Source organism: Pleurodeles waltl, chromosome 8 (genome assembly GCF_031143425.1).
Source record: "Pleurodeles waltl isolate 20211129_DDA chromosome 8, aPleWal1.hap1.20221129, whole genome shotgun sequence".
NCBI classification, from domain to species: Eukaryota; Metazoa; Chordata; class Amphibia; order Caudata; family Salamandridae; genus Pleurodeles; species Pleurodeles waltl.
This window is the reverse complement of record NC_090447.1, coordinates 1,147,817,492-1,147,838,498: the sequence shown is the minus strand read 5'-3', so window position 1 is coordinate 1,147,838,498 and position 21,007 is coordinate 1,147,817,492. Positions and strand designations below refer to the sequence as shown.

The window sequence follows — 21,007 nt, the reverse complement described above, 5'->3', positions numbered from 1 at the left end:
CCCTTGGTGCCTATGGGGTGGAGAATCAGGCAACTGTCTGAATCCCAAAACACAAGCGCTTGTCTTTTTTCTTCTCCAGCAAAGGCACAGGAGGGATGGTTCTGCTTCAATGAAAACGAATTTGGGATATTTACGATTAGAACATGCTACATGCCCCTGATCACACTCTTCTGTACCTTCCGACCCCTGATCCACCATTACCTCTGTGACTAAATCTGTAATTAAGGGTTTGATCGTGTTTCTAGTAAATGTGACTCTTCGCAAAGTAGACCAACAAGCGGCTGTCACCCACAACTCAAGTTTGAGTAAAATATGCTACTACATATAAGTAATTTCGTTAAAAAAAGAAATGTAACTGACCAAGTTAAACCAGGAGTTCGTGAAGTACTCTGGGTATACTTGATAATGCCCGACAAACCAAGTGTGCTGTTTGGTGCATAAAGCCACCCGATGTGTAACTTCACTTGCAAACAACTACCCAAGGCTATTCAAAGAAAAGGGAACTACACAAAATCAGCAGCGGGCTGCTACGATCAAACCCTGTAAGTCACATACTGGGTCAGAGCACCAGCATTGGTGCTTAATTTCTGCCGGTGTAGGTGCAGTGGTGGGCACCAGCACTCACTTCTGATGACCAGTCTAAAATTCCATCATCAGCGTTTGACCTGGATGATGACAGAGAACAGCAGAAAGGGACCAAATTAGATATGAAAACTAACAAAAGGAGAACATGGAGATGAAAACCGATGAGTGCAATCTGGACTAGGCAGGCATGGGATTCAGAGGGCCTTGGCAGTTTGGCTGCGACTTGAAAACGTTGGGCTGGTGCATTTGATCCGAACACCCACCCCCCCAAAAAAATATTATCCCCCCTCATTAATCAGTGATCTTAAAGTATGAGACCCCTAATCCCTATCAGAACAGGTCCACCTTACGACAGGCCCATAGTTAAACGCGTTGCTTGTCTATACAAGCTGCCCTACTCTGAACCAAAATACACTTGTACATTTACTCTGAGCTTCATAAGGTCGTCCTAAGTAAATAATTCTATACATAAATGTTAGCTCTCTCGCACCGTTACGGTCCGGGGCGCACAGTGTCCTGGCCGGGCGCCACTTCATCAGGGCCCATCAGTCTGTGCACCGCCGGCCTCCCAGGGCTGCGAGGCAGCGGCCTAAAGTCGTCATCACTTGAGGTTCCCGCCGCCTTGGGCTGACCGCGCACCCTGCTCCAAAGGCCACGGCTGGCTTGTTAGGACATATCCCATATCATCTGTCAGGCATAGGGCGGCAGCTGGCGTTTCGTGGCCGGCGAGACGGAGGGTTGAGTGGTGTGCAAGTCATCAGGGCCCCGAGTGTGGATGGTTGTGAAAGAGCGCCCGTGTGTCAGCCTGTGCTTCAGTCATACATTCTGTGGCTGCTGATGTGCCGGCTCCAGGAGTCTAGGCGCAGCCCCCGCGTCTCCCAGTGGGTGTCGGAGCTCCTCCGAGGCCAAGAGTGGTAGATGTTTAAGGTGTTAGCATCGTGTATGTCACAGGCTAGGTAGGCGTCCGTCATTAGTGGCCACTGAGTTTGGCATCTTGAACCCTGAGCTTATAAATCATTTCCTAGAAACTACTTGGTGCTTAAGATTAATTATACTAGGTCTTCGCGCCTTCTTGGGCGTGGAATGGAACATGCGTTAGTTCCACTCGACACTTTATTTTCACACCTTATCTACAGCAGCTCTTTGTGTTTGTCCACGAGTGGCAGATTGATGTTAAATTTGAAGATAAGCATGGGGCAAGAGGGAAGATATGACAGTCTGTGGGTATCCTAAAAACCCGACATGGATCCAGTCCTTATGGACCATGTCGGATTCCCAGTTTGAAGCTTGTGAAATACGTATTTCAACATAATGACAGTCCTCAAACCACTCTCCAGAGCTTTACTATCACCAGGACTTTGCGGCATTGAGGATCAAATTGTATACTTCAACTGATTACCAGCACTTGAGTCACCTCAGTGCAGGGTAAGTGCTATTCCAGTAGCATATAACCTGTATACACAGGTTAAAATAAATAAGCAATCTTATATTTTAAATTTGTTGTAATAAACCTTTCAAATACAAAATAGTGAGTTTAAAATTGATGTGCCTGTGGGCAATGCAAAATCTCAATCATTTCACCACTCAGAGGGGATAGTCTTGCATAACTAACTTGATGTTTATAAATACTCTTAATATTCTCTAGAACCTGAGAGCAGGTAGTGGGTGACCTCCGAATACAACTTCCCTCATCTCTGCTAATGAGTGTATTACCTCAGGTAGACCTCATCGCACCATTCACCCTAAGTAGGCTTTTCGACCCAGTGGGACTTAAGTAACACTCCTCTTCATAGAGTCCTTCTCTTTGTCCAATCTGAGATGTCTACCAAAGGCACACCCAATATCTTGGCTTCATCTGGTGCTCATGCTTGAAAAATAATCTACTGATACATATTTGAAGGAAAGGCCAGATGGTAGTTTAAAATCTCAACAAATAATTTCAGTCCTTCCATAGCAGAATAAGAAAATGCAGAAACAAAATACTCCTCTAGAAAACAGGCACCCAACATGGGAAAATAATTTATCAGTCTATTTTTTTAAGATCACTGACAAACGTAAATGCCTATGGGTATGAGGATAATCACTCTGACAAGCCAGTTTTTACGGGGGAAATTCCTAGAGTATATGATACCAGCAGGTATGATATACACATCAATTTTTAGTCACATGCCCACTACTAGAAAAAGATAAAACAAATATAAAATGGGAAGTTTGACCACTTCCAAGGACCCACAGTTCAAAATCACACTAACTATACACATCCCACTGGAGCCCTCACTCTGTGGGGCTCCCCAGTTCATTGAAGTACTCCTGGCCTACTGAATCAAGTTGACGTTTTTAACACAACCCCAGGACACATACGACCCTCAAAGTGATTATAAAATCTATAATGCCCACTCTCCCAGCCCTTCGGTATTCTCCCCACCAGGTGATGGATCACGCAGTTGTTTGGCATCAATCCACAGGGTCCCTGACAAGGTCGAGCACACCAACTCACTTCAGTTGTAGGCACTTTAGTGGCAGAATATGCCTCATTAATGCCCATTCTGCAGCCAAATCCACTTTGGAGAGCCGCAGTTTGAGTGGGAGGAATATCCTATACTAGAGGTTACATAGACTGAGTTTTAAACTAATGCTTTGACCATCCTGGACACCTTTGTTCTGCCTAACAAAATCCTGAGGATTAAAAACATTGGCTGTGGTGGCGATTCTGCTCTCATCTACCAATAAATCCTAAGATGTTTAGAGATATCTCACTTAAGATGCACCTCCTTTAAGCAGCTAATTCCACAAGGAAATGGAGGAACTAACCTTGTCTAGTCAATCCTATGTTAGGGTAGAAGACACATGTAACAAACAAGCGGTTACTTGAGGTATGGAAAATGTAGAGTCCCCAGGGTTTACTCAAGTAATGTCTGCTTCAGAACCATATTGCCATAGTCTATCTTGGTTTCTACATTAGGTTGGGTCAACTCACTGGTCATTTTAATGACACTCTGCCCACAGGCATTAAAACAACAAAGCGTCTAGTCCAACTAATTAAACTCAACGTAAATACTGAGGGACCCTCTACAGCCAGGCTCCTAAAGAACATTAATCTTGTCTGTCGTATTCGATTAACAGTGACTCAGCACATCTGCTGAACTCCCACAACATCACTAGGGTCCTGAAAACGTATTTCAATATTCTAGAGAAGCTGGAAACTTCTATGTCCATCCCAGTTTAGCCACCAGTCGGTCACTCACACCATCTGACCTTTTCTGTTAAGTGTCGAGCAAGTATGCAAAGCAGCAGGCAAACTCTGACCTCCCGGTTGAGAACTGCGCTGCAACCACAATTAAAGATGACATGTTGTCCCTTGGACCAACTATCATAAGGATTACAAATGCACCACGCCAGATCTGTAATGGAACAGTTGTCACCCCTGCAATACATGTGGCTAGGACCAACTATCTTAAAGATTACAAATCCATCACTCCAGTGCTGTAATGCAAGTTGTCACCCCAATGAGGCAGAAACCTAATGCTGAACAATTTGAACTGGGGAATTACAGACCCGTCTCAAGCCTCCCTTTTTAGTGAAATCCTAGAAAATTAGATTTCACAACGACTACAGCAATTCTATGAACCAAATACCACATTTCATGACACAGATTTCAGACCAGGCAATCTCTTCTCTTTCAGCTGCGGATATCGGCGATGATCTGCTCCGTTCCCTGACAGAGGGAGGACTGAAATTCTAATTTTATTGATCTTTCTGCAGTCTGCCACAAGTGACCACAAGATCTTTCTAGAACAATTAGGTTGCAATTGGCATCAGTTCTCCAGTGGTCTCATATGCTCCTTTGAAAGCGCAGACAAAAATGAGGCATGAGGTCATCAGTCTTCACTTTGAAACCTATTGCATGTGAGGTCCCTTGGACACCAACTTTTCCTCCTCCTCTTGTCAATATCACTGAACCAGGTACCACTGAAATTCCAAATGAATGCAGATGACATCCAAATCCACATTTTATTTACCAGAATTAAAGGTCAGCAGTCAAACACAGCTGCCTGTCTGTAACAAATTGACATCTAGGCAAAGGAGTGACATTGTTACTTGAATGGCACAAAGACTGAAATTCTACATCAGTAGCCACCCCCATCTCAGCTCTATCGGTAAAACACTTAGGGGTGTTCTATAGGCACAAACCGCTATTTAACTCATCAGGAGGTTGGCCCTTTTTTTTTGCTCTATATGTATAATAGAACCTTTATAGGACCACCCAAAAAAGGCACCCACAACTAAAGCAAATGTAAAACCAAATGACTAGACTACGCCTCATCCTCGAGAAATAAAACCATATTACCCCAGCTCACCAACTGTACTGAATCCTAGTGGTCAAGAGAATAACATTCAGAGTACTTCCCACAACGTTCAAAGTATCTTGTAAAGTTAACACTACACTAAAACGTTCATCTGTAACCTCCCATCAAGTAAACACTATTTGATTGCACAAACCAGATTTACTCGCGAGACCTTAGGCGATTGGGGGCATAGGTGATTTTGTTATGGGTCCACTGCCCTGAAATTCCCAGAGCCCAGATCAGAGCAATCAACTACACCTGTCAGCTTTAAATGAAACGTGAAAAGAGGCCTCTTCACTGAGGCCTTCAAGCTTATCCCGAGTCCATGGGGACTTCTCCCTGTTCTGTCGACTCTTCAACAGGGAGCAGGTACGAATAGTGGTAACAATGAAAGCACACGTGCTATATGTGACTAAAGCCAACACCCGAAAATAGCTATTAAAAATAAGGGAGGAGCTCATAAACTTAACTAAGTCCCAGTATTTCAATTTTTAAGTTGTGTTTAAGATTATATAGAGCTCCGGGTTTGTGATGCAATTATCTGTCTCGAATTCGTTGTGCCTTCCCTTCTGCAGTCAAGTTGATAAAACCTACTGATGTTCAAAATCATGGCTCCACTTCCCACTATCAGAATATTTTATTTACTCAGTCAGCTGGCCTTGGGACCTGTTAAGCACTGAGGTCTGTCGCCCTGGAAGAAGCGGTTTCTATGGTCCTGGAAGCTGGGGTCAGTTGTGGAGAGAAGGTGATCCTGGTACTGAAATGAAAGGGGTCACCTGTTTGAAAAGCGCCTACTCCCTTCCTTAATCTTCAGTCCACGCACTGGTGGGGAGGTGTTCAACCAGTGCATTGAGGTGTACACGCCCTGGTGCACGGGTCTATTTCTGGTTCTTCTCTGGCAGTGTCTTGTTGATTCTGAAGTCTGCACGTGAGGGGCAGGGCTCTGGACTCCCACGGCTGTAGGTTGGGACTTTAATGATTGCCATGAGGCTGGCCCCGACACCCAGCCCTCTATACTCTTGTTTTGTACGCCCTGATGGGCATTGATGCCAGCAGGGTGTTGCCTTTAAAGCGGTTTCTTCATTTTATACTGTGAAACGTGCTTAGGGAAGGCCCTGCTTGGAAGTAAGTGAGCTTTTCAGCTGTGTTTGTCCAAGCCAACCAGGCAGAAAAGAGTTACAAAAGAGGGATGTGTTGAGGAGGACATAGTTGTGTTTTGATTGTGTGTGCACAAGGGAGAGCGCGTTACCTCCTCCCTCCCCCACCCGCTGAAGCTAAGGTGTGCATATGAACTTTGCAGGGTATCCTTATCTCCCACCAGGGCACACTGGTGAGTTCTCTATTCTCTGAATGTCTTTGGGGTGGTCCCAGCTTATTCTCTCTCCGGGAGGATCCACTCACCTCAGAATGGAGGTTGTGCCTCCACGGGGTAGGTAAACAACACTGGGCTAGTCGCAAAGGTGCAAGAACTGCGGCCCAACCAGTCGCCTTATGCCCTGGGGCATCTGCGAGCCCTTTCACAAATGATACAGAGGGAGGGGGCCTGATATCTCGTGAGCGCTCGGATCATCTGTCCTCACATATAGAAGCGGTATCACGGCTCACTACAGAGAGGATTTTTTGTTAAAATAGCCACATATGGCGGCATCATCTTAAATTTTCAAATACAATCAGTGCATTTTTCTTCCGCTGTGTCCAAAACACACAAATAGAAAGGCTTTTACACTGCTTTCCGAGCATCACATAGGCACATACTGAAGTCAGTGAACCTTAAATACTTCAGCTGGTATACCGGGGGCAAGCGAGAGAGTACTACACATGTTACCTTTTCAGCGGCAACATAACAACTTGGCACCAAACCATGTTGTACCAAAACTCGTGAAACACGTGCCAGCAACATTAACATGTCAGTCGAACAGCCCACATTATCACGCGTACGGAGACGCGGGGGCTAAGTGCGACTTGTTCATTTGGTCGTGTTGCACTCTGGGACTTGTAGTTTTGATTTCTCCATACTTTACACGCTACATGTACCAGAGTGCAAATACAATAATTGTATGTGGGCTGAATACGACTGATATGCCTCATCAAAACACGAGCCGTCAACTTTTTTACGGTAATAGGAGAACCTGCGTAGACTGCGTCGTTCTCAAGCAGATCATAAAGTGAATCCTAGTAGGCGCTTTAACATGCAATAATCATTCTAAAAAATAACCAAATTCAGTTCTCCCGGATGTGATTATTTATACAACCCTATTTAGGTCGTGGTAACTGTAGTTTAACTCCACCATTATACGCACTAACAAAGGAAAGCGTAAGAAGAACACAGTTTCCGCTCCTGCTTGAAGGCACTCACCTCTAACATGGATCAGTTTCGATATTACAGCACACGTCTCAGTTTGCCTACCTTCCAGGAAATGGCCATGCCAGATACGCAGGTGGTATTTGAGAATGAAAAAAGAGGATATTGCATTTTAGATTTTTTAATATTCAAAATAGGCTCTTATTTAAAATCTTTGATCGGAAAATATGTGCATTAGTTTGTATACAGTGGTCCCTTGCAAGCGTGGTCTGGGGGCGAAGAGCCAGTCCTCTCTCTCCACAGCCCCCTTCACAGTTGGCGCTCGCTACCAGAAGTCCCCGCGCCCGCCCCAGGCCGGCCGGGGTCAGATGGTGGACTCGTTGATGAACATCTTGGCTTTGAGCGTCTGCAGGTTGTGCTGGATGAAGTTCTCGGTGGGCAGGGTCTCGGAGAAGCGCGAGCCCTTGCGCCGGGACCAGCTGCGCTTCTTGATGGAGTTCTGGATGGTCTCCGAGGTGAAGTAGTACACCACGGGGTCGAAGCAGCAGTTCGAGACGGCGATGCACAGCGTCACCGGGTACATGGTGCGCACGGCGCGCACCACGGCGCAGTTGCTGAGCGCCTGGGTGCGCATGAGCGAGTAGAGCACCAGGTTCACGTTGTAGGGCACGAAGCAGAAGATGAAGATGGCCAGGTGCACCACGATCATCTTCAGCACCTTGGCCTTGCTGAGCTTGCTGCGGCTCAGCGTGACGGGCCTGCGCAGGATGCGCAGCACCATGGCCGAGCAGAAGACGTTGACGATGAGCGGGATGAGGAAGCCCACGATCTCGATGAAGATGACGATCTTGGAGAGGTAGGTCTTCCATGTGTCCTTGGAGAAGTTCTCGAAGCAGCTCTCCGTGGCGTTGTCGTGGTGCGCGTTGGTGGAGCGGAAGAAGCTGGCGGGCACCGAGCCGGCTATCACCGTCAGCCAGACGGCCAGGCACACGGCCTTGGCCTTCCGCTTGGTGCGGATGGTCTTGGAGCGGAAGGGATGCACGATGGCCAGGAAGCGGTCCACGCTGATGCAGGTCAGGAACAGGATGCTGCCGTACATGTTGGTGTAGAAGAGCGTGACGGAGATCTTGCAGAGCGTGTCCCCGAAGGGCCATTGGCGGGCCACGAAGTAGAAGATGCGGAAGGGCAGCGTGAAGACAAAGAGTAGGTCCGAGATGGCCAGGTTGATCATGTACGTGGTGGTCTCGTTGCGCACCTTCAGAGTGCACGTGAAGATGTACATGGCCACACAGTTGGAGAGCAGGCCCAGCACGAACACCATGCTGAACACGCAGCCATACAGGGTGTACTTGAAGGAGTCTTCGGTGGAACAGGAGGTGATGTTTGCGCTTACCATCATCGGAGGGGGCGGCTGCACTCCCTCCGCGCATGCATGCGCCCCCTGCGCACTCCCAAAAGAGGTATTCCCTTCGTTCAAATCCCTGAGCTGAAGCATTTACCCTCCTGGGTAGGGCGGCGGCGGAAAGGTGCTCCCTTTACCGAGTGTAAGAAATGCCATGTACCCGGCACCTTCCCGCGGTGGACCGTGTGCAGCCCCCTCGTGTCCAGGGCTGCTCACCGCGGGCTCGGCCACGAAGCGGCCCGGGAACCCTGTGCCTGTCCGGAAACGTGGAGTGAGGCTTCCCGAGGAGGCATTCTTCGGCTACTCCGGCTCTGTAATTAAATCCGAGGCATTCCAGGGGACTCCGTTCTCCCCCTCCTCACAAACACCCCTCCAGGCTGTGTGAAAGGCAGACCCCTGTCCAGGCGACGCAGTCTGGCACGAAAGAACAAATACACCTCCTTTTCCAAAGTGAACCCCTGTTCACACAGTTCCAGCGCGACTTGTGGCTGGCGTTCTCTCTCAGCTGAAACTCTGCACAGTAACTCGTGCCCGGTGTTCTCGCTCCTGTACTCGTGCCTGGCGCAGCGTCCCTTCTGAGCAGGGGAAGGAACTCCCGGGCTCGTAGCAGCTGTACACAGGAAGAGGGGGGCGGCCTCGCAGAAGAATGGGCCCTGCCCACTTTGTTTGCTTGTGACTTAAATCTGATAATGTGTCTGCTGGGAATATACCTTGGAGGCACGGCCTGGAGCAGCAGACTGCGGGGGCTGCACTCAATTAACCCGCCACTAGCCAACAAAGGGGCCTTGGAGCCCGAGGTGGCGACTCACCAACTGCGTGTGGAAAGAAAACATGTAGTAAGCGCCCTATGGAGGGGCGTCGCGCGATGTTTTCGTGACAAACCCGTACAGGTTTTCACACCAAAACACACATAGTATAACATCTGTAAAACCGAAATCCTAGAATTTTTGTTAAATAATTTTGAAATTTTAACATGAATTGTACATACATACTATCTGACCTTTCACTGCAGTACACAATGTTCTCGTAGTTGGGGCATACGGTCCGGCCTATATTTGTGTTCTTGTTAGTTTTTCCCATTCTTTGCGTAATATGGCAGTGCTTGTAGATTTATTTTTGCTCTTTTTTTAATTTGCACACTTTATTTTTTCGTTTCTTTGGGTTTCATGGAGGCGTTTTTTTCAGTTTTATATCGCCCTTCTTCGGTATAAACTGTAGTAGTTTTTCGTCTGCGATTTCTCATTTTGTTTTGTAACATAATTCTTCCTTCCTTCCGTCGTCTGTGCCGCAGTGACACCAGACTGAAGACAGCACATGACTGGACTCACGTTCGGTTCCTGCTACCCAGCCACGAGGATCGCGGTTTTGGCAGGGGGGAGGGATTGAATTCCTAAAAAAAATAGGTCTAAAATTCATAGGAGAGATCTAGTAGAGGGACAGACAGCGCAACTGGACAAAAGAAGAGCAATGACCCCGTTCCTTGCCGTTAATCTTCATTTACACTCCGGGTCTTCCTCGTCACAGTTCTTACCTCCTGATTCATGTTCTTTCCCACAGATCTCCATTACCTATCCCAGCTCAAAACACTCCCAGTATGGAACCCTAATGTGACAAAGGCAGAAGTTGTCATTAGGACCTCCTGTATTTATCCAAGCAAGAACAGTAATATAAATCAAACCCATTAGGAAATCCGGGCCCTCGGGAGGGAATTCTGTACTGGGAGTAGACGTCACTAGTAAACAAGAGGTCCAGGACCTCACTGTCCAGCCCTTGCTTCCTGATTCAGTACCGGCGCAGAATAACCTGGTCTAGATTACCAAAAAAACAAATACAAGTACAACAAATTTGGGTGCTATATCCGTGATTTAACAAACCAAGCATTGGCAAAGCCAATAGGTTTTCCGTGTGGGAAATCTATTGGCTTTGTCAAGCACAGCAGTTGAGCTGTTGTGCAACATGACTTAAATTTTAAAAAAAAAAAGCCGACTCAGACAGCATTGACTCCATCACAGTACTTTTTTATTTTTTAACCTTTACGCCACGTTTCACAGCAGCCCGCACTGCTATGCAACATATAAAAAGCAGAGCACAGGGGTGTTTTTGGTGGGGGGGGGGGGTGCTCATTGGCAAACAAAAGAAGGGCGGGGGTAAATGAAACTCAATGATGGCCGAGGGATGGGTGAAAGTATATGGAGGGCAGGGGTGATAGGGCAAAGTTACTTTTGGAGCGGGAGGAGGAATGGGATTAAGGAGAGGGGGTACAGAGCATGCACTCTAAATGCATGCTGATAAATAAAAAAGTACCTCCTGGCCAAGTCAAGCAGTACTTGGTACATGCTCCACGACTTGGACGAAGACTCTGAAGCCCAGGAGGAAACCGGGTGCCAGGAGGAGCAGCTGACCAGTGGTAAGCAAGGAAATAAGAGTGATGTTGGGGACAACCAATTGTAAGTAAAGGTAAGTAATGGGTGGGCTGTAAGCCTGTTAAGATTTTTACTTTTTAGGACAATAGCTTTCACTGACATTCGAAACCTAAGAAAATAAGATTTAAATAGTATGCACCAAAGACAAAACATAAGAACTAAATGTTGCAGAGGAATCTCCTCCTATTTGAAGGCAATAGCAAACCATAAATGCGTGTGGTGTAGTCCAAGTGCAAAGAATGTCCTTTTATGTCACCTCTTTGAATGCCACTCATGAAGTGGAAACTTCTCTTGTAGATCTATCTTGTATTGACTTGGGAAGATACAGGCCTGCTAAATTGTAGACTTGGAAATGGCCAGTTCGACCCACCTAGACAGTCAAAGATTATGGACGAATCACCCATCCTAAAAGGCCGAAAATGACAAAAAAGGAAATCCACCTTACAGAAAGAGGAAGTCCGTTGCAAGGAAAAAAATCTCAGGGAAATGGGAGTAAAGCTCCAGACTCACCAATCCTTCTAACAGAGCAAAGTGTTGCTATAAGTTTAAGATCTGCAGAATTTTAAGGCTCACATACTTGACTCCAAAGGAGGACCCAGTAAGGGATTGGGGAATGTACTAGTGGACAATAATAGAAATAACTTCTCAGAAGACAAAATTCTACCAGAGCTATAGAAAATGCTTTAGGACCCTGAAAAGCTTGGATTGACGGCCATTGACTCAACTGTTGCTACTACTAGCCCCAAGAGAAATCCATATCTTAATAATCCAGAATTATGTTTGGGTCGTAATAAAAAGGAGAGAGATTTAACAGTATGCTAAGACTCAAAGCTGTACCAATGTCTACTTATGATATTAATAATGGTGGTCTTTTAGTCTGCTGAATACTCACCACAGCATTCACTGGAACAGCTTCTAGCCACAACGTTTAGCCTTGCAGACGCCAGTCCCCCAAATTGAAATGTTTCACCAAATCCAGGCATAGATAGGTCAATCTTGATGGGGAACGGTGGAACAGGAATAGCTAGAATGGGGATGCACACAGTTGGAGGACGACTGAGTACCATGGCCTCCTGGAACAACCTGCAACCACAGAGAAGATTCTCGCATCATCCTTGCGGATCTTTCTGAGTTCATTTGATATTAATCAAAATGGCAGACAGTAGTAAAGGAGGCACAGAGGTCAAAGAATTGACATCACACCTGTTGCCCTGGCCTTCTTAGATACGATTAGGCAGCTGAAGGATGAACAAAGGGTGTTCTGCGCATAAAGTTCTAGCCACAGACAGCCAAATCACTCCATAATCTTCTGAAACAGGAGAGGGCATATGCAGTGGGAAAATGAAGACTGGAATTGGCGACTCGTACTCCTCAGGCCTATTCTCCTTCCCCATAAGATAAACTTCAGACATAGATAAGAGGCTTTGCTCTTTCCAAAAAACAGTCTTCCAGGGAAGGAAAATGAGATCTGTTGGGCCCATTCCCACGGGCAATTAATGTAGGATATGACAGCCTGATTGTTAGTTTGAGCACAGACCACCTGGTGATGGATAAGAAGGAAGAAGTGAAGGAGAGCTTGACCATTCAATTGGTGTGACCATTTCCCCAGAGTCTTTGGGCCCCCAAACACCACGTTCAACCCACCTTGCTGGAATTTGTCATTAACGGCAACATATGAGAATAGTGGAAGTGAACCCCATATCCAGGTTTAATGGATTGAGCCACCACTGAAGGTTCGTGACTGGAATAAGGTACTCTTAATTCTCTGAAAACCGGTTTGAGACCTGCAAGAGATGATAAACCAGATGGTAGAGGTGGAGATGCAGCCATAGAAGATTGGCCAGGGTGAAGGCTCACCCTGACTCCGGAGCTAAGGACCATATGTACGAACACATTTTCCTATAGACACAGAATGGGTAAAACCCCATTGCTACATCTGGCCCTAAGTTCTTACAGAGGCTTGAGACTCTGGATAGAGTACTGATACGTGGGTGGTCATTTGCAACTTCCTTTCATCTGTTAAGAGAATCTGGCCCAGATGGGTGCAGAAGGTTGCTCATATGAAAAGTAATTTCTGGCATGGTATGAGGTGATATTTCTCGTAGTTTAGAAAGAGACTATGCTCTTGGACTGTCCTGCAGACCTATTTGAACATCGTCTTCTGCCTAGGAAAAAGAGGAAGACGCTTTAAAATTGTAATCCAAGTAAGGATAAAATTAAACATTAGAAGAATTCAGTGTACTTGCCAGTTGAGCCAGGTCCTTTGTGTAGACTCTACTGATGCCAAACTTGAAATTGTAGCAAAACGTAAAAACGTCTGGGAATTTTAAATGGATCAGCACGAGGACATATGCATCCAGAAGGTTGATCAAGCACAGAAAGTCTCCCTGGTTCATCAGATGCGGAATAGTCTGTAAGGTCACCATTTTAAAAGACTGATGGGAGATATACTTGGACACATCCTTCAGGTCTAATATAGGGCAAAGCTCTCCCAGTGATTTATGCACTAGGGATATAATTGAATAATAACCAAAGAATCTATTTTCCTGCAGAACCTGCTTTGCTTTTACTTTCTTGAGGAAAAGTTGAATCTCCTGGAGCTGGGCCTAATGACGAATGGCTCACTGAGGAAGAGAAGTTTGTCAAAAATATCTTGGTGGATGGCTAGGGAAGGTACAAAGTGTACCCTCTTGAAACAAACTCCAGTGCTCAGGAGTCTGATAGAGGCCTCTCACACTTCCTTTATTAGTAGAGCTTTTTTTTTTTTTTTTTTTTTATCAACTAGGACCAGTGAGGCATTGTTATGATTTTGGATCAGGTGGGGGTTAGAGTTTGCAGAAGTGGAAGCAGACTAGAACCAGAATTTCTCATCAGTCTGGGACACCCTGCCAGGACCTTACCTCAAAAGGGCTGGCCACTTTCCCAGGATGTTCTGATAAAAAAAAAAAATCCTATATGCAGTCGTGCATCACCTTGAAAAAGAGCGTAGTTGAGCAATGAGCTTCTTATTTCCCACCAACTTTTTTTTTTTAACTAAGCCCTTCAGCTGTTGGATAAGTTCCTTTGCTCTGCTGAAGAGAAGACTCATTAGCATAGACTTTTGGGAGACATTGGTCTCCCAGAAATGCATCCATTTATGTCTGCGGGCTGCAATGGATGCCCCTGCAAGATGTACATACAGTTTCGAAGGATGCATCCAACAGGAATCCTATCTGCTGCTCAATAAGAGCTAACATTTTGGAGTGATCTCTTTTCTGCAACTGGTCTACTAAAGTCTGGTATTCTTTAAGGAAGACTGCACCATGTATGTTGGATGATGTATATGCCCTCTTCACAGCACTCAATCTTTTTGTCAAGTGGATCTGCATCTTCCAATATTACTGTACCTCGGATCAACAGTCCTTCCATTAAATGGTCCACCTTCCCTGTGGCCAGGAGTTCTTTGGTGACATTTTCAATCCTATGGTTACAAAAGAAACCTATGGAAGGACTGTTTAGTTCCATTCATGTGTCAAAACACAGCTAACTACGACATGTTAAAGTATTGATATAGGCTCAAGAAGCTGGTAGTGAGAAAATAAGTCCCCTTTCATTCAGGAGAGCAAAGGGTGAGGTATTCCCAAATATTCCCTGAGGTGTTGCATGATTTTTGAAAATTCAACGCCTTGCACAAAATGGCTCCTAATATATTCATCAGGGTTGGCTGGAGCATCGGCCGCTTGAACCATTAGTACCTTGGGAGCGATGGGGTCTCTCTTGCTCATAAAGCTTCTTCAACATAGCATTGGCATCATGCAGTCCACAAACGTTGAGGGCTCCGAAATCTACTGGGGCCACGAAACTCCTGATGAGCCTGCTCCCTTCATTGCCGCTTGCCCTAAGCAAGGACTTCCTGATTACCCCCAGTATGTAAGCAACTGGGTCACATCGCTCGCAAGAGAACGCAATGCCTCATCTTTAAATAAAGCAAGACATTTAAAAAGTGAAGTAGTGCCCCTCACAGTAGTGCTAAATACAGAGGAACTAAGAAATGGAAAGCAGTATACAGTGGCCCAATACGTGCCTTCCTGAATGGCCGCCTGGAAAGCTTTAAATCGGGCGCATTCGGTCTCGTTTGCCAGACAGAAGGGTCAGTCCAAAATCTGCATAATACGTACCTGAGGGCGGGTTGTTTTAGATCGCAGCAGAGAAAATGAAACAAATATAGTCATTAGAGATTAAGATACAGCATTTAATTAACAAGGAGTGAACAGAAAGGAGGCACTACCTGAGTCAGGAAACAATACTTCTCTTTCTCGGAAGGAAAAAGAACGTGAAGTTCCGATGACAACTGAGGTGTCAAAAGTGCGAGAATAGACAGAGCCGCATATGTGGATACTTACACTTTTATTTTGTATTGTATTATGTTTGTGGCACGCACCATGTGTTTAATGATCTTCGGATTTCAAATGTTGTAAATAATTATAGCTGTCAGCGAGTTTCATATCATGGCTTTTTGTAACCTTTTTTGAAGACGGGGGTACCCAGGAGTGGAGCCACACGTTTCAAAAGCTCTGGTTTGTTGGCAAGCCTGAAGTTTGTGCTAGGGAAGAGACATTCAGATCAGCTATTGGCAAGCAGAGCACACAAGGAGATAGTGTAGAGCCGTGCTTCCTGAACTTTTTAGACCCATGACCCACTTAGAGCACACACTTTTGTGACCCACCTGGCTTTAACAGGCATGAGGCCAGCATTTTGTTTAAATTAAACGAAAGGGTTGTGCAGCAGCATCGTGTAATTTACAGACAGCACATTTTCCACTGAAGTGGCCACTAAATTTGCACCGACATACAGTTTTACTGGTAAAACTAGTTTGCATACACATTATAATGTGTGGAAATCAAGTTTCAGTGAATACGTATCATTTGTGCATCACCAAATAAAGGCCCTCATTACAACTTTGACGGGCGGCGGAGGCCGCCCGCCAAAGTTGCGCCGCAGGAATACCGCACCGCGGTCTGAAGACCGCGGCCGGCATTCCAAGTTTTCCCCTGGGCTGGCGGCCGGCCGGCCGCCGAAAGGCCGCCCGCCAGCCCAGGGGAAAACGACCTTCCCACCATGAAGCCGGCTCGTAATCGAGCCGGCGGAGTGGGAAGGTGCGACGGGTGCTAATGCACCCGTCGCGTATTTCACTGTCTGCTATGCAGACAGTGAAATACAAGCGGGGCCCTCTTACGGGGGCCCCTGCAGTGCCCATGCCATTGGCATGGGCACTGCAGGGGCCCCCAGGGGCCCCGCGACTCCCCCTCCCGCCATCCGGTTCCCGGCGGGAGAACCGCAAGGAACTGGATGGCGGGAGGGGGAGTCGGAATCCCCAAGCCGGCGCAGCAAGCTGCGCCGGCTTGGAGGATTCCTTGGGGGCAGCGGGAAACCGGCGGGAGACCGCCGGTTTCCCTTCTCTGACCGCGGCTAAGCCGCCGCGGTCAGAATGCCCCGCGGGGCACCGCCGGCCTGTCGGCGGTGCCACCGCGTCCCGCGGCCCTGGCGGTTACAAACCGCCAGGGTCGTAATGAGGGCCAAAGTGTCTTGGTTTGTTGTGATCCTGTTAAAGTCTTTGTTTCCACCATACTTCAGAATTTTTAAAATGTGCTTATTAGCCTAACTGCTGAATGTGTACAGTTAATGTACAAATATTTACATTTTGCTGTGTTACAAAAATGTTTCCTTCCACACTCTACCGTAGCAAGATTGTCACATAATTCAAAAATGTTCTTTGACTGCAAAGTGAGAAGAGCTTGTGAACGCTGTTCCTCATATTAGAAAAACATAAGCAGCAATTTGTTATAAGTCTTACCCTGACATTTAACATCTGTCTTTAAAGCACAAGTGTGACAAGATATATATAGAATTTAATGGCATCTTTATTTAATGCTTGGACTCTCACCACCCACCAAAAATCAGCTCACAAATCATCAGTGGGTCACGACGCACAGTTCAGGAAACACTGAAGTAGAGACAGAAAAGAGGGTGAATTGCTAAAGTGAATATTTAGTGCTTGTGTAGCATTGGCATTCTGAATTTTTTGCTGTTTCCGCATCTTATGAAGGGAAGTTCCAACTATAACCTATTGACATAGTCCAGAAGGAGAGTATGAGATGGATTGTGTCTTCTATCATTTGATGAAAACCTTGATGAGGGAAACTTTGGCTTAAACCTCTCATCATGTAGTATTCATAATCACTCACACTTGGTTGGTAATATTGAGGTAGGTTCTGCTCCTTTGTTCAGAATGTGGATGGGTGGAATGATGTCCATTTCTCATGTCAGGTGAATGTCTGTTTAATTGTAGGTGTTTCATTAGCATTCCAGTGGTCAGTAGATAGTAGGCATTGCCTGATAAGACAGGACCCAGGACCAGAAGGGTGTCAAATGTAGTTTAATTTGTGTGTCAGAAGTTTATTTGTAGCTTGTGATATTGAAGAAAGCAATGAGCTCTGGTACAGATGTGCAGTGGACATTAGAGAATTGGTGGCATTAGTGGAACCTTGAGGAACTGCAGCAGTCTCTGGAGATGGTGCAGTAGAAAAAGAGGCAGTTATAGAATAAGCTGTCTGTCTAGGAGGGAGGCTATTCAGTGAAGGGTGGTGCTCTGTTTACCTATTCATGAAGTCTCTTAAAAGATTAAGGGTGGTGGACCATATCAAATTTAATAGAAATGTCCAGTATTTGAAATGCTGCAATTATGTTTTGAGTCCACCATAATTTTAAGGTTATCCCTTTTTTCTCAATCACTGCAGATTCCGTTCTTTGCTGAGAGTGGAATCCTGCGTAGATGCAGAGGAGGTAGTCACCTTCTATGAAGGCTATTGTTGGTGCCTAAACTGCTCTTTCTGTCAGTTTGTGAAGGGAGCAGTTGACCACTCTGGTTGAGATGGCAGTGTAGCTGTTAATGTGTATGTCCTTTAATATGTATGCTGGGCATGAGTCAGCCATTAACGCAAACGGTGCTGCATGCTTTAGTAAGGTTGACAAGGCCATTGGGAATTGGGTGTTTGATAGTGAGTAATCCCTGATAAGAAATTAGTTGAGAGGTCAAACAACTGTTTGATTTGGGTTACAAGCCCTCTTGCCTTATGGATGATGGGGGCAGCTAGGAAGTAAGATAGCTTTTGTGAGTGGTATTTTGTACATTGTTGTAGAGGTCTTGTTTTTTTTTTTTTTTTTTCCTACTGATAAGCTTAAATTAACAGTAGTGCTCACCAGCACACTTTAAAATAAACCCATTTACAATAATGAAATGTAAACATCTCTTCTCCTAAGCCTCTACCTTAAATTCCAACCATGTTGCCTTTACCCTGTTTTCTATAGCATGCCAAACACCTAGCCCTGATCCCAGCTCCTTAGTACATACCCATAGCCCCACACCATTAAACTCTAACATTTAACCTGAAACCTTCAACCCTCTAAGCCAAAGCCTTATCCTTTATCCTAAACCTATTACCCAAATAACAAATATACTTTTGTAAATATATGATTGGAATTGTTGGTTTTGATGCAATAGCTTACTTCAGGTTGGCACAAGTGATTTTTGTCAAATGTATATCCACTTTGCTGGAGCACATTGGGATCACAGATGTCTAGCTTCTGAAGGCATCCTTGACAGAGACCCAAAGCAACACTTATCCTACCTTGCTTGCTCGAGTGATCAGGCTTATTGCTAAATGCAGACATACCTTGCCTTTGACCATCTAGTCACTTGATCTTCATGCAGACATATTGAAAAACCCTGTAGACAAATGTCTTTCTGTTTGAAGATCACAAATAAATGCTGTTGATCATAACGAAGAAACACCAAAAATCTCTGTGCACTGGTACAGCTAGAAGGTGCTATGTCATTGTGCATAACACTCATACCTCACTACTGCTTCCTCATGGAGCAGCTGGATGTACAGTGGTTCAAAATAACAAGCATTTGCAAAGCCAATGGGTTTTTCGCTTATGTGAAATCTGTTGACCGTGTCCATGTTTTTTCAGACATGTCTCACACCAGCGCTGGCGGCTGTACAACATGGCTTCAAGTAAATTTTTCTTTAAGCCATGTATAAAGTTGGAAAAAAAAAAAAGTATGTGTGGGGGGTAGGGGGATGTTGGTACAAATAAGGAAAAAAAAGAAAGTTACCTAGAGCTGTTTGTGGCCAGTGGAAGGATGGAAACGGGCAGGAAAAGAACCACTCCTGAAGAAAGCAGGAGGAGGCGAGCAGCAGCAAGGTAGCCAGAGATGTAATCAATAAGAAGCAAGCAAACAAGTGGTGTGAAAGGCACCAACTGGTCAGTATTGGTAAGTAATGGGCAGCCTTTAAGCGCTTTTTATGCTAGTTTTTTAAGCTTTTTTTCTGAACAATAGATTTAGCTGACAGCCCATGCGCTATGTGCAGGTGAAACCTAAAAATCACTGGAAAAAGTGCAAATCTTAGAAAAGCCAGAAGACCATATATTAGGTGCATTTCCAGTTCCATGGCCTTGCACATGAAGACCCATATTTATGTTGCAAAAATGTCTGTTCTAATCTTTTATAGGCTGTTGATATCTTTGTGTACAAAGTAGGGCTTGCGAATTATATAATGATACCACTCTCCACGGTAGAATCACTTTGACGCACACAGTGAATGCCTGTATTACAACTAAAAGTTTTACCTCTGTAACGCTTGCTTTTTTTGTGAAGCAATACATTTATGATAATGTCTCCTAAAATTATTTTGCATGTTACAGTTGCATCATATGGCATCATGGGCTAGCGGTATGTACCTACACATGCTTAATCTTTATTTTACACTGCTTATAAGCTGAAGATATAGCATAATTGCAATACTTAATGTACACAGCCTAAACAGTAAAAAAAAAAAAAAAAGTTTTACAAACTTATAAGTGTAGAAATCTAGATAGTTAAAGGTCATAGTGAAACCAGCAGCAAAAATAGAAAACCAGTGTGAACAATTGCAAGGGACAACCGAGAAAGGGCCATGTTGAATGTGGTGCTAGTACCGTGGCTCTGATTAAGTGTCCCAGCAGTTATAACATGGAGTGCTGTGCTTGAATGGAACTATAGAAGTGCAGGTGCCAACTATTTACAGTGCCTGTTTGCACATGATGAGTGCCAGTATTCTCCTGATAAATGTATTGCAGCAGTGATGAGAAGTGCAGGTATTCTCCCTTCCAAATTAAAGAACTGCAGGTTCTCAATACCGGGCAGTACCTGCCCATTTAAAGCCCTTGTGGAGAGTGACCCTTAAGCTCCTGGTGCATGCTTTGTGCCCAGAGATGCAGTGATTCTTCTTGTCCTCATTCACCTGTAAATCTCTCGGTAGGTTGGCAATAGCAGAGGAACAAGAGGGTTCTAGTTATAACGAGGGTATCTAGGGTTAGTTGGAGAAGTGCAGTTGAGTATTTGCTTTATCTCTTTACGGCCGGACTAAGGACTGAGATTTGAAGAACTGGTTGATTAGATAGGGAATAGAAAATAAAGGCCTTTGCATGTGGGGGATAGAAGAAGAATCTGTGGATTGGAAAATGTGAGTTCTTATTTTCAAAATTGTGTGGTGCTTGAGAGAGCACATTGTATGGTTGTCAGAAAGCAGGATGGCAGGAAATGTTTGTGGGAAATGGCGGATTGCCAAGTTAACAAAGGGTAGCCCAGGGGGAGCAAATCTGGATGTACCTTTTGATTAGTATGATTCAGTGCTCGACCTTAATTAGGCCCTGTTCCCTTAATGTAGACTGTTTATAGTAGGTATGTGTTGATACTCCGATTACACTAGCTTAGTTCTGTTGTCACAAAGTTTGGATTTCTATGCGTTTTTAACTGAAATCAGTGCCATCTTAAGGATGTATTGTTCGAAGGCAAATGTTATTTTTCACTTTTGTTCACAACAACTTAATTGCCGATTTTCAGCTAATTCAAGCCTTCCTTATG

The 21,007-nt window shown here is 45.2% G+C and overlaps 2 protein-coding genes across 4 annotated transcripts in view; one reads left to right on the top strand and one right to left on the bottom strand.

Annotated features, from left to right (window-relative positions):
• Positions 1 to 21,007, top strand: part of RB1 (RB transcriptional corepressor 1) — a 776,914-nt gene that overhangs the window by 470,926 nt on the left and 284,981 nt on the right. The window lies entirely within an intron of this gene.
• LPAR6 (lysophosphatidic acid receptor 6) lies at positions 7,399 to 9,366 on the bottom strand. Its single transcript, XM_069205378.1, has one exon. It carries the CDS (start codon positions 8,726 to 8,728, stop codon positions 7,598 to 7,600), a length of 1,131 nt encoding a protein of 376 aa, XP_069061479.1. The 5' UTR covers positions 8,729 to 9,366; the 3' UTR covers positions 7,399 to 7,597.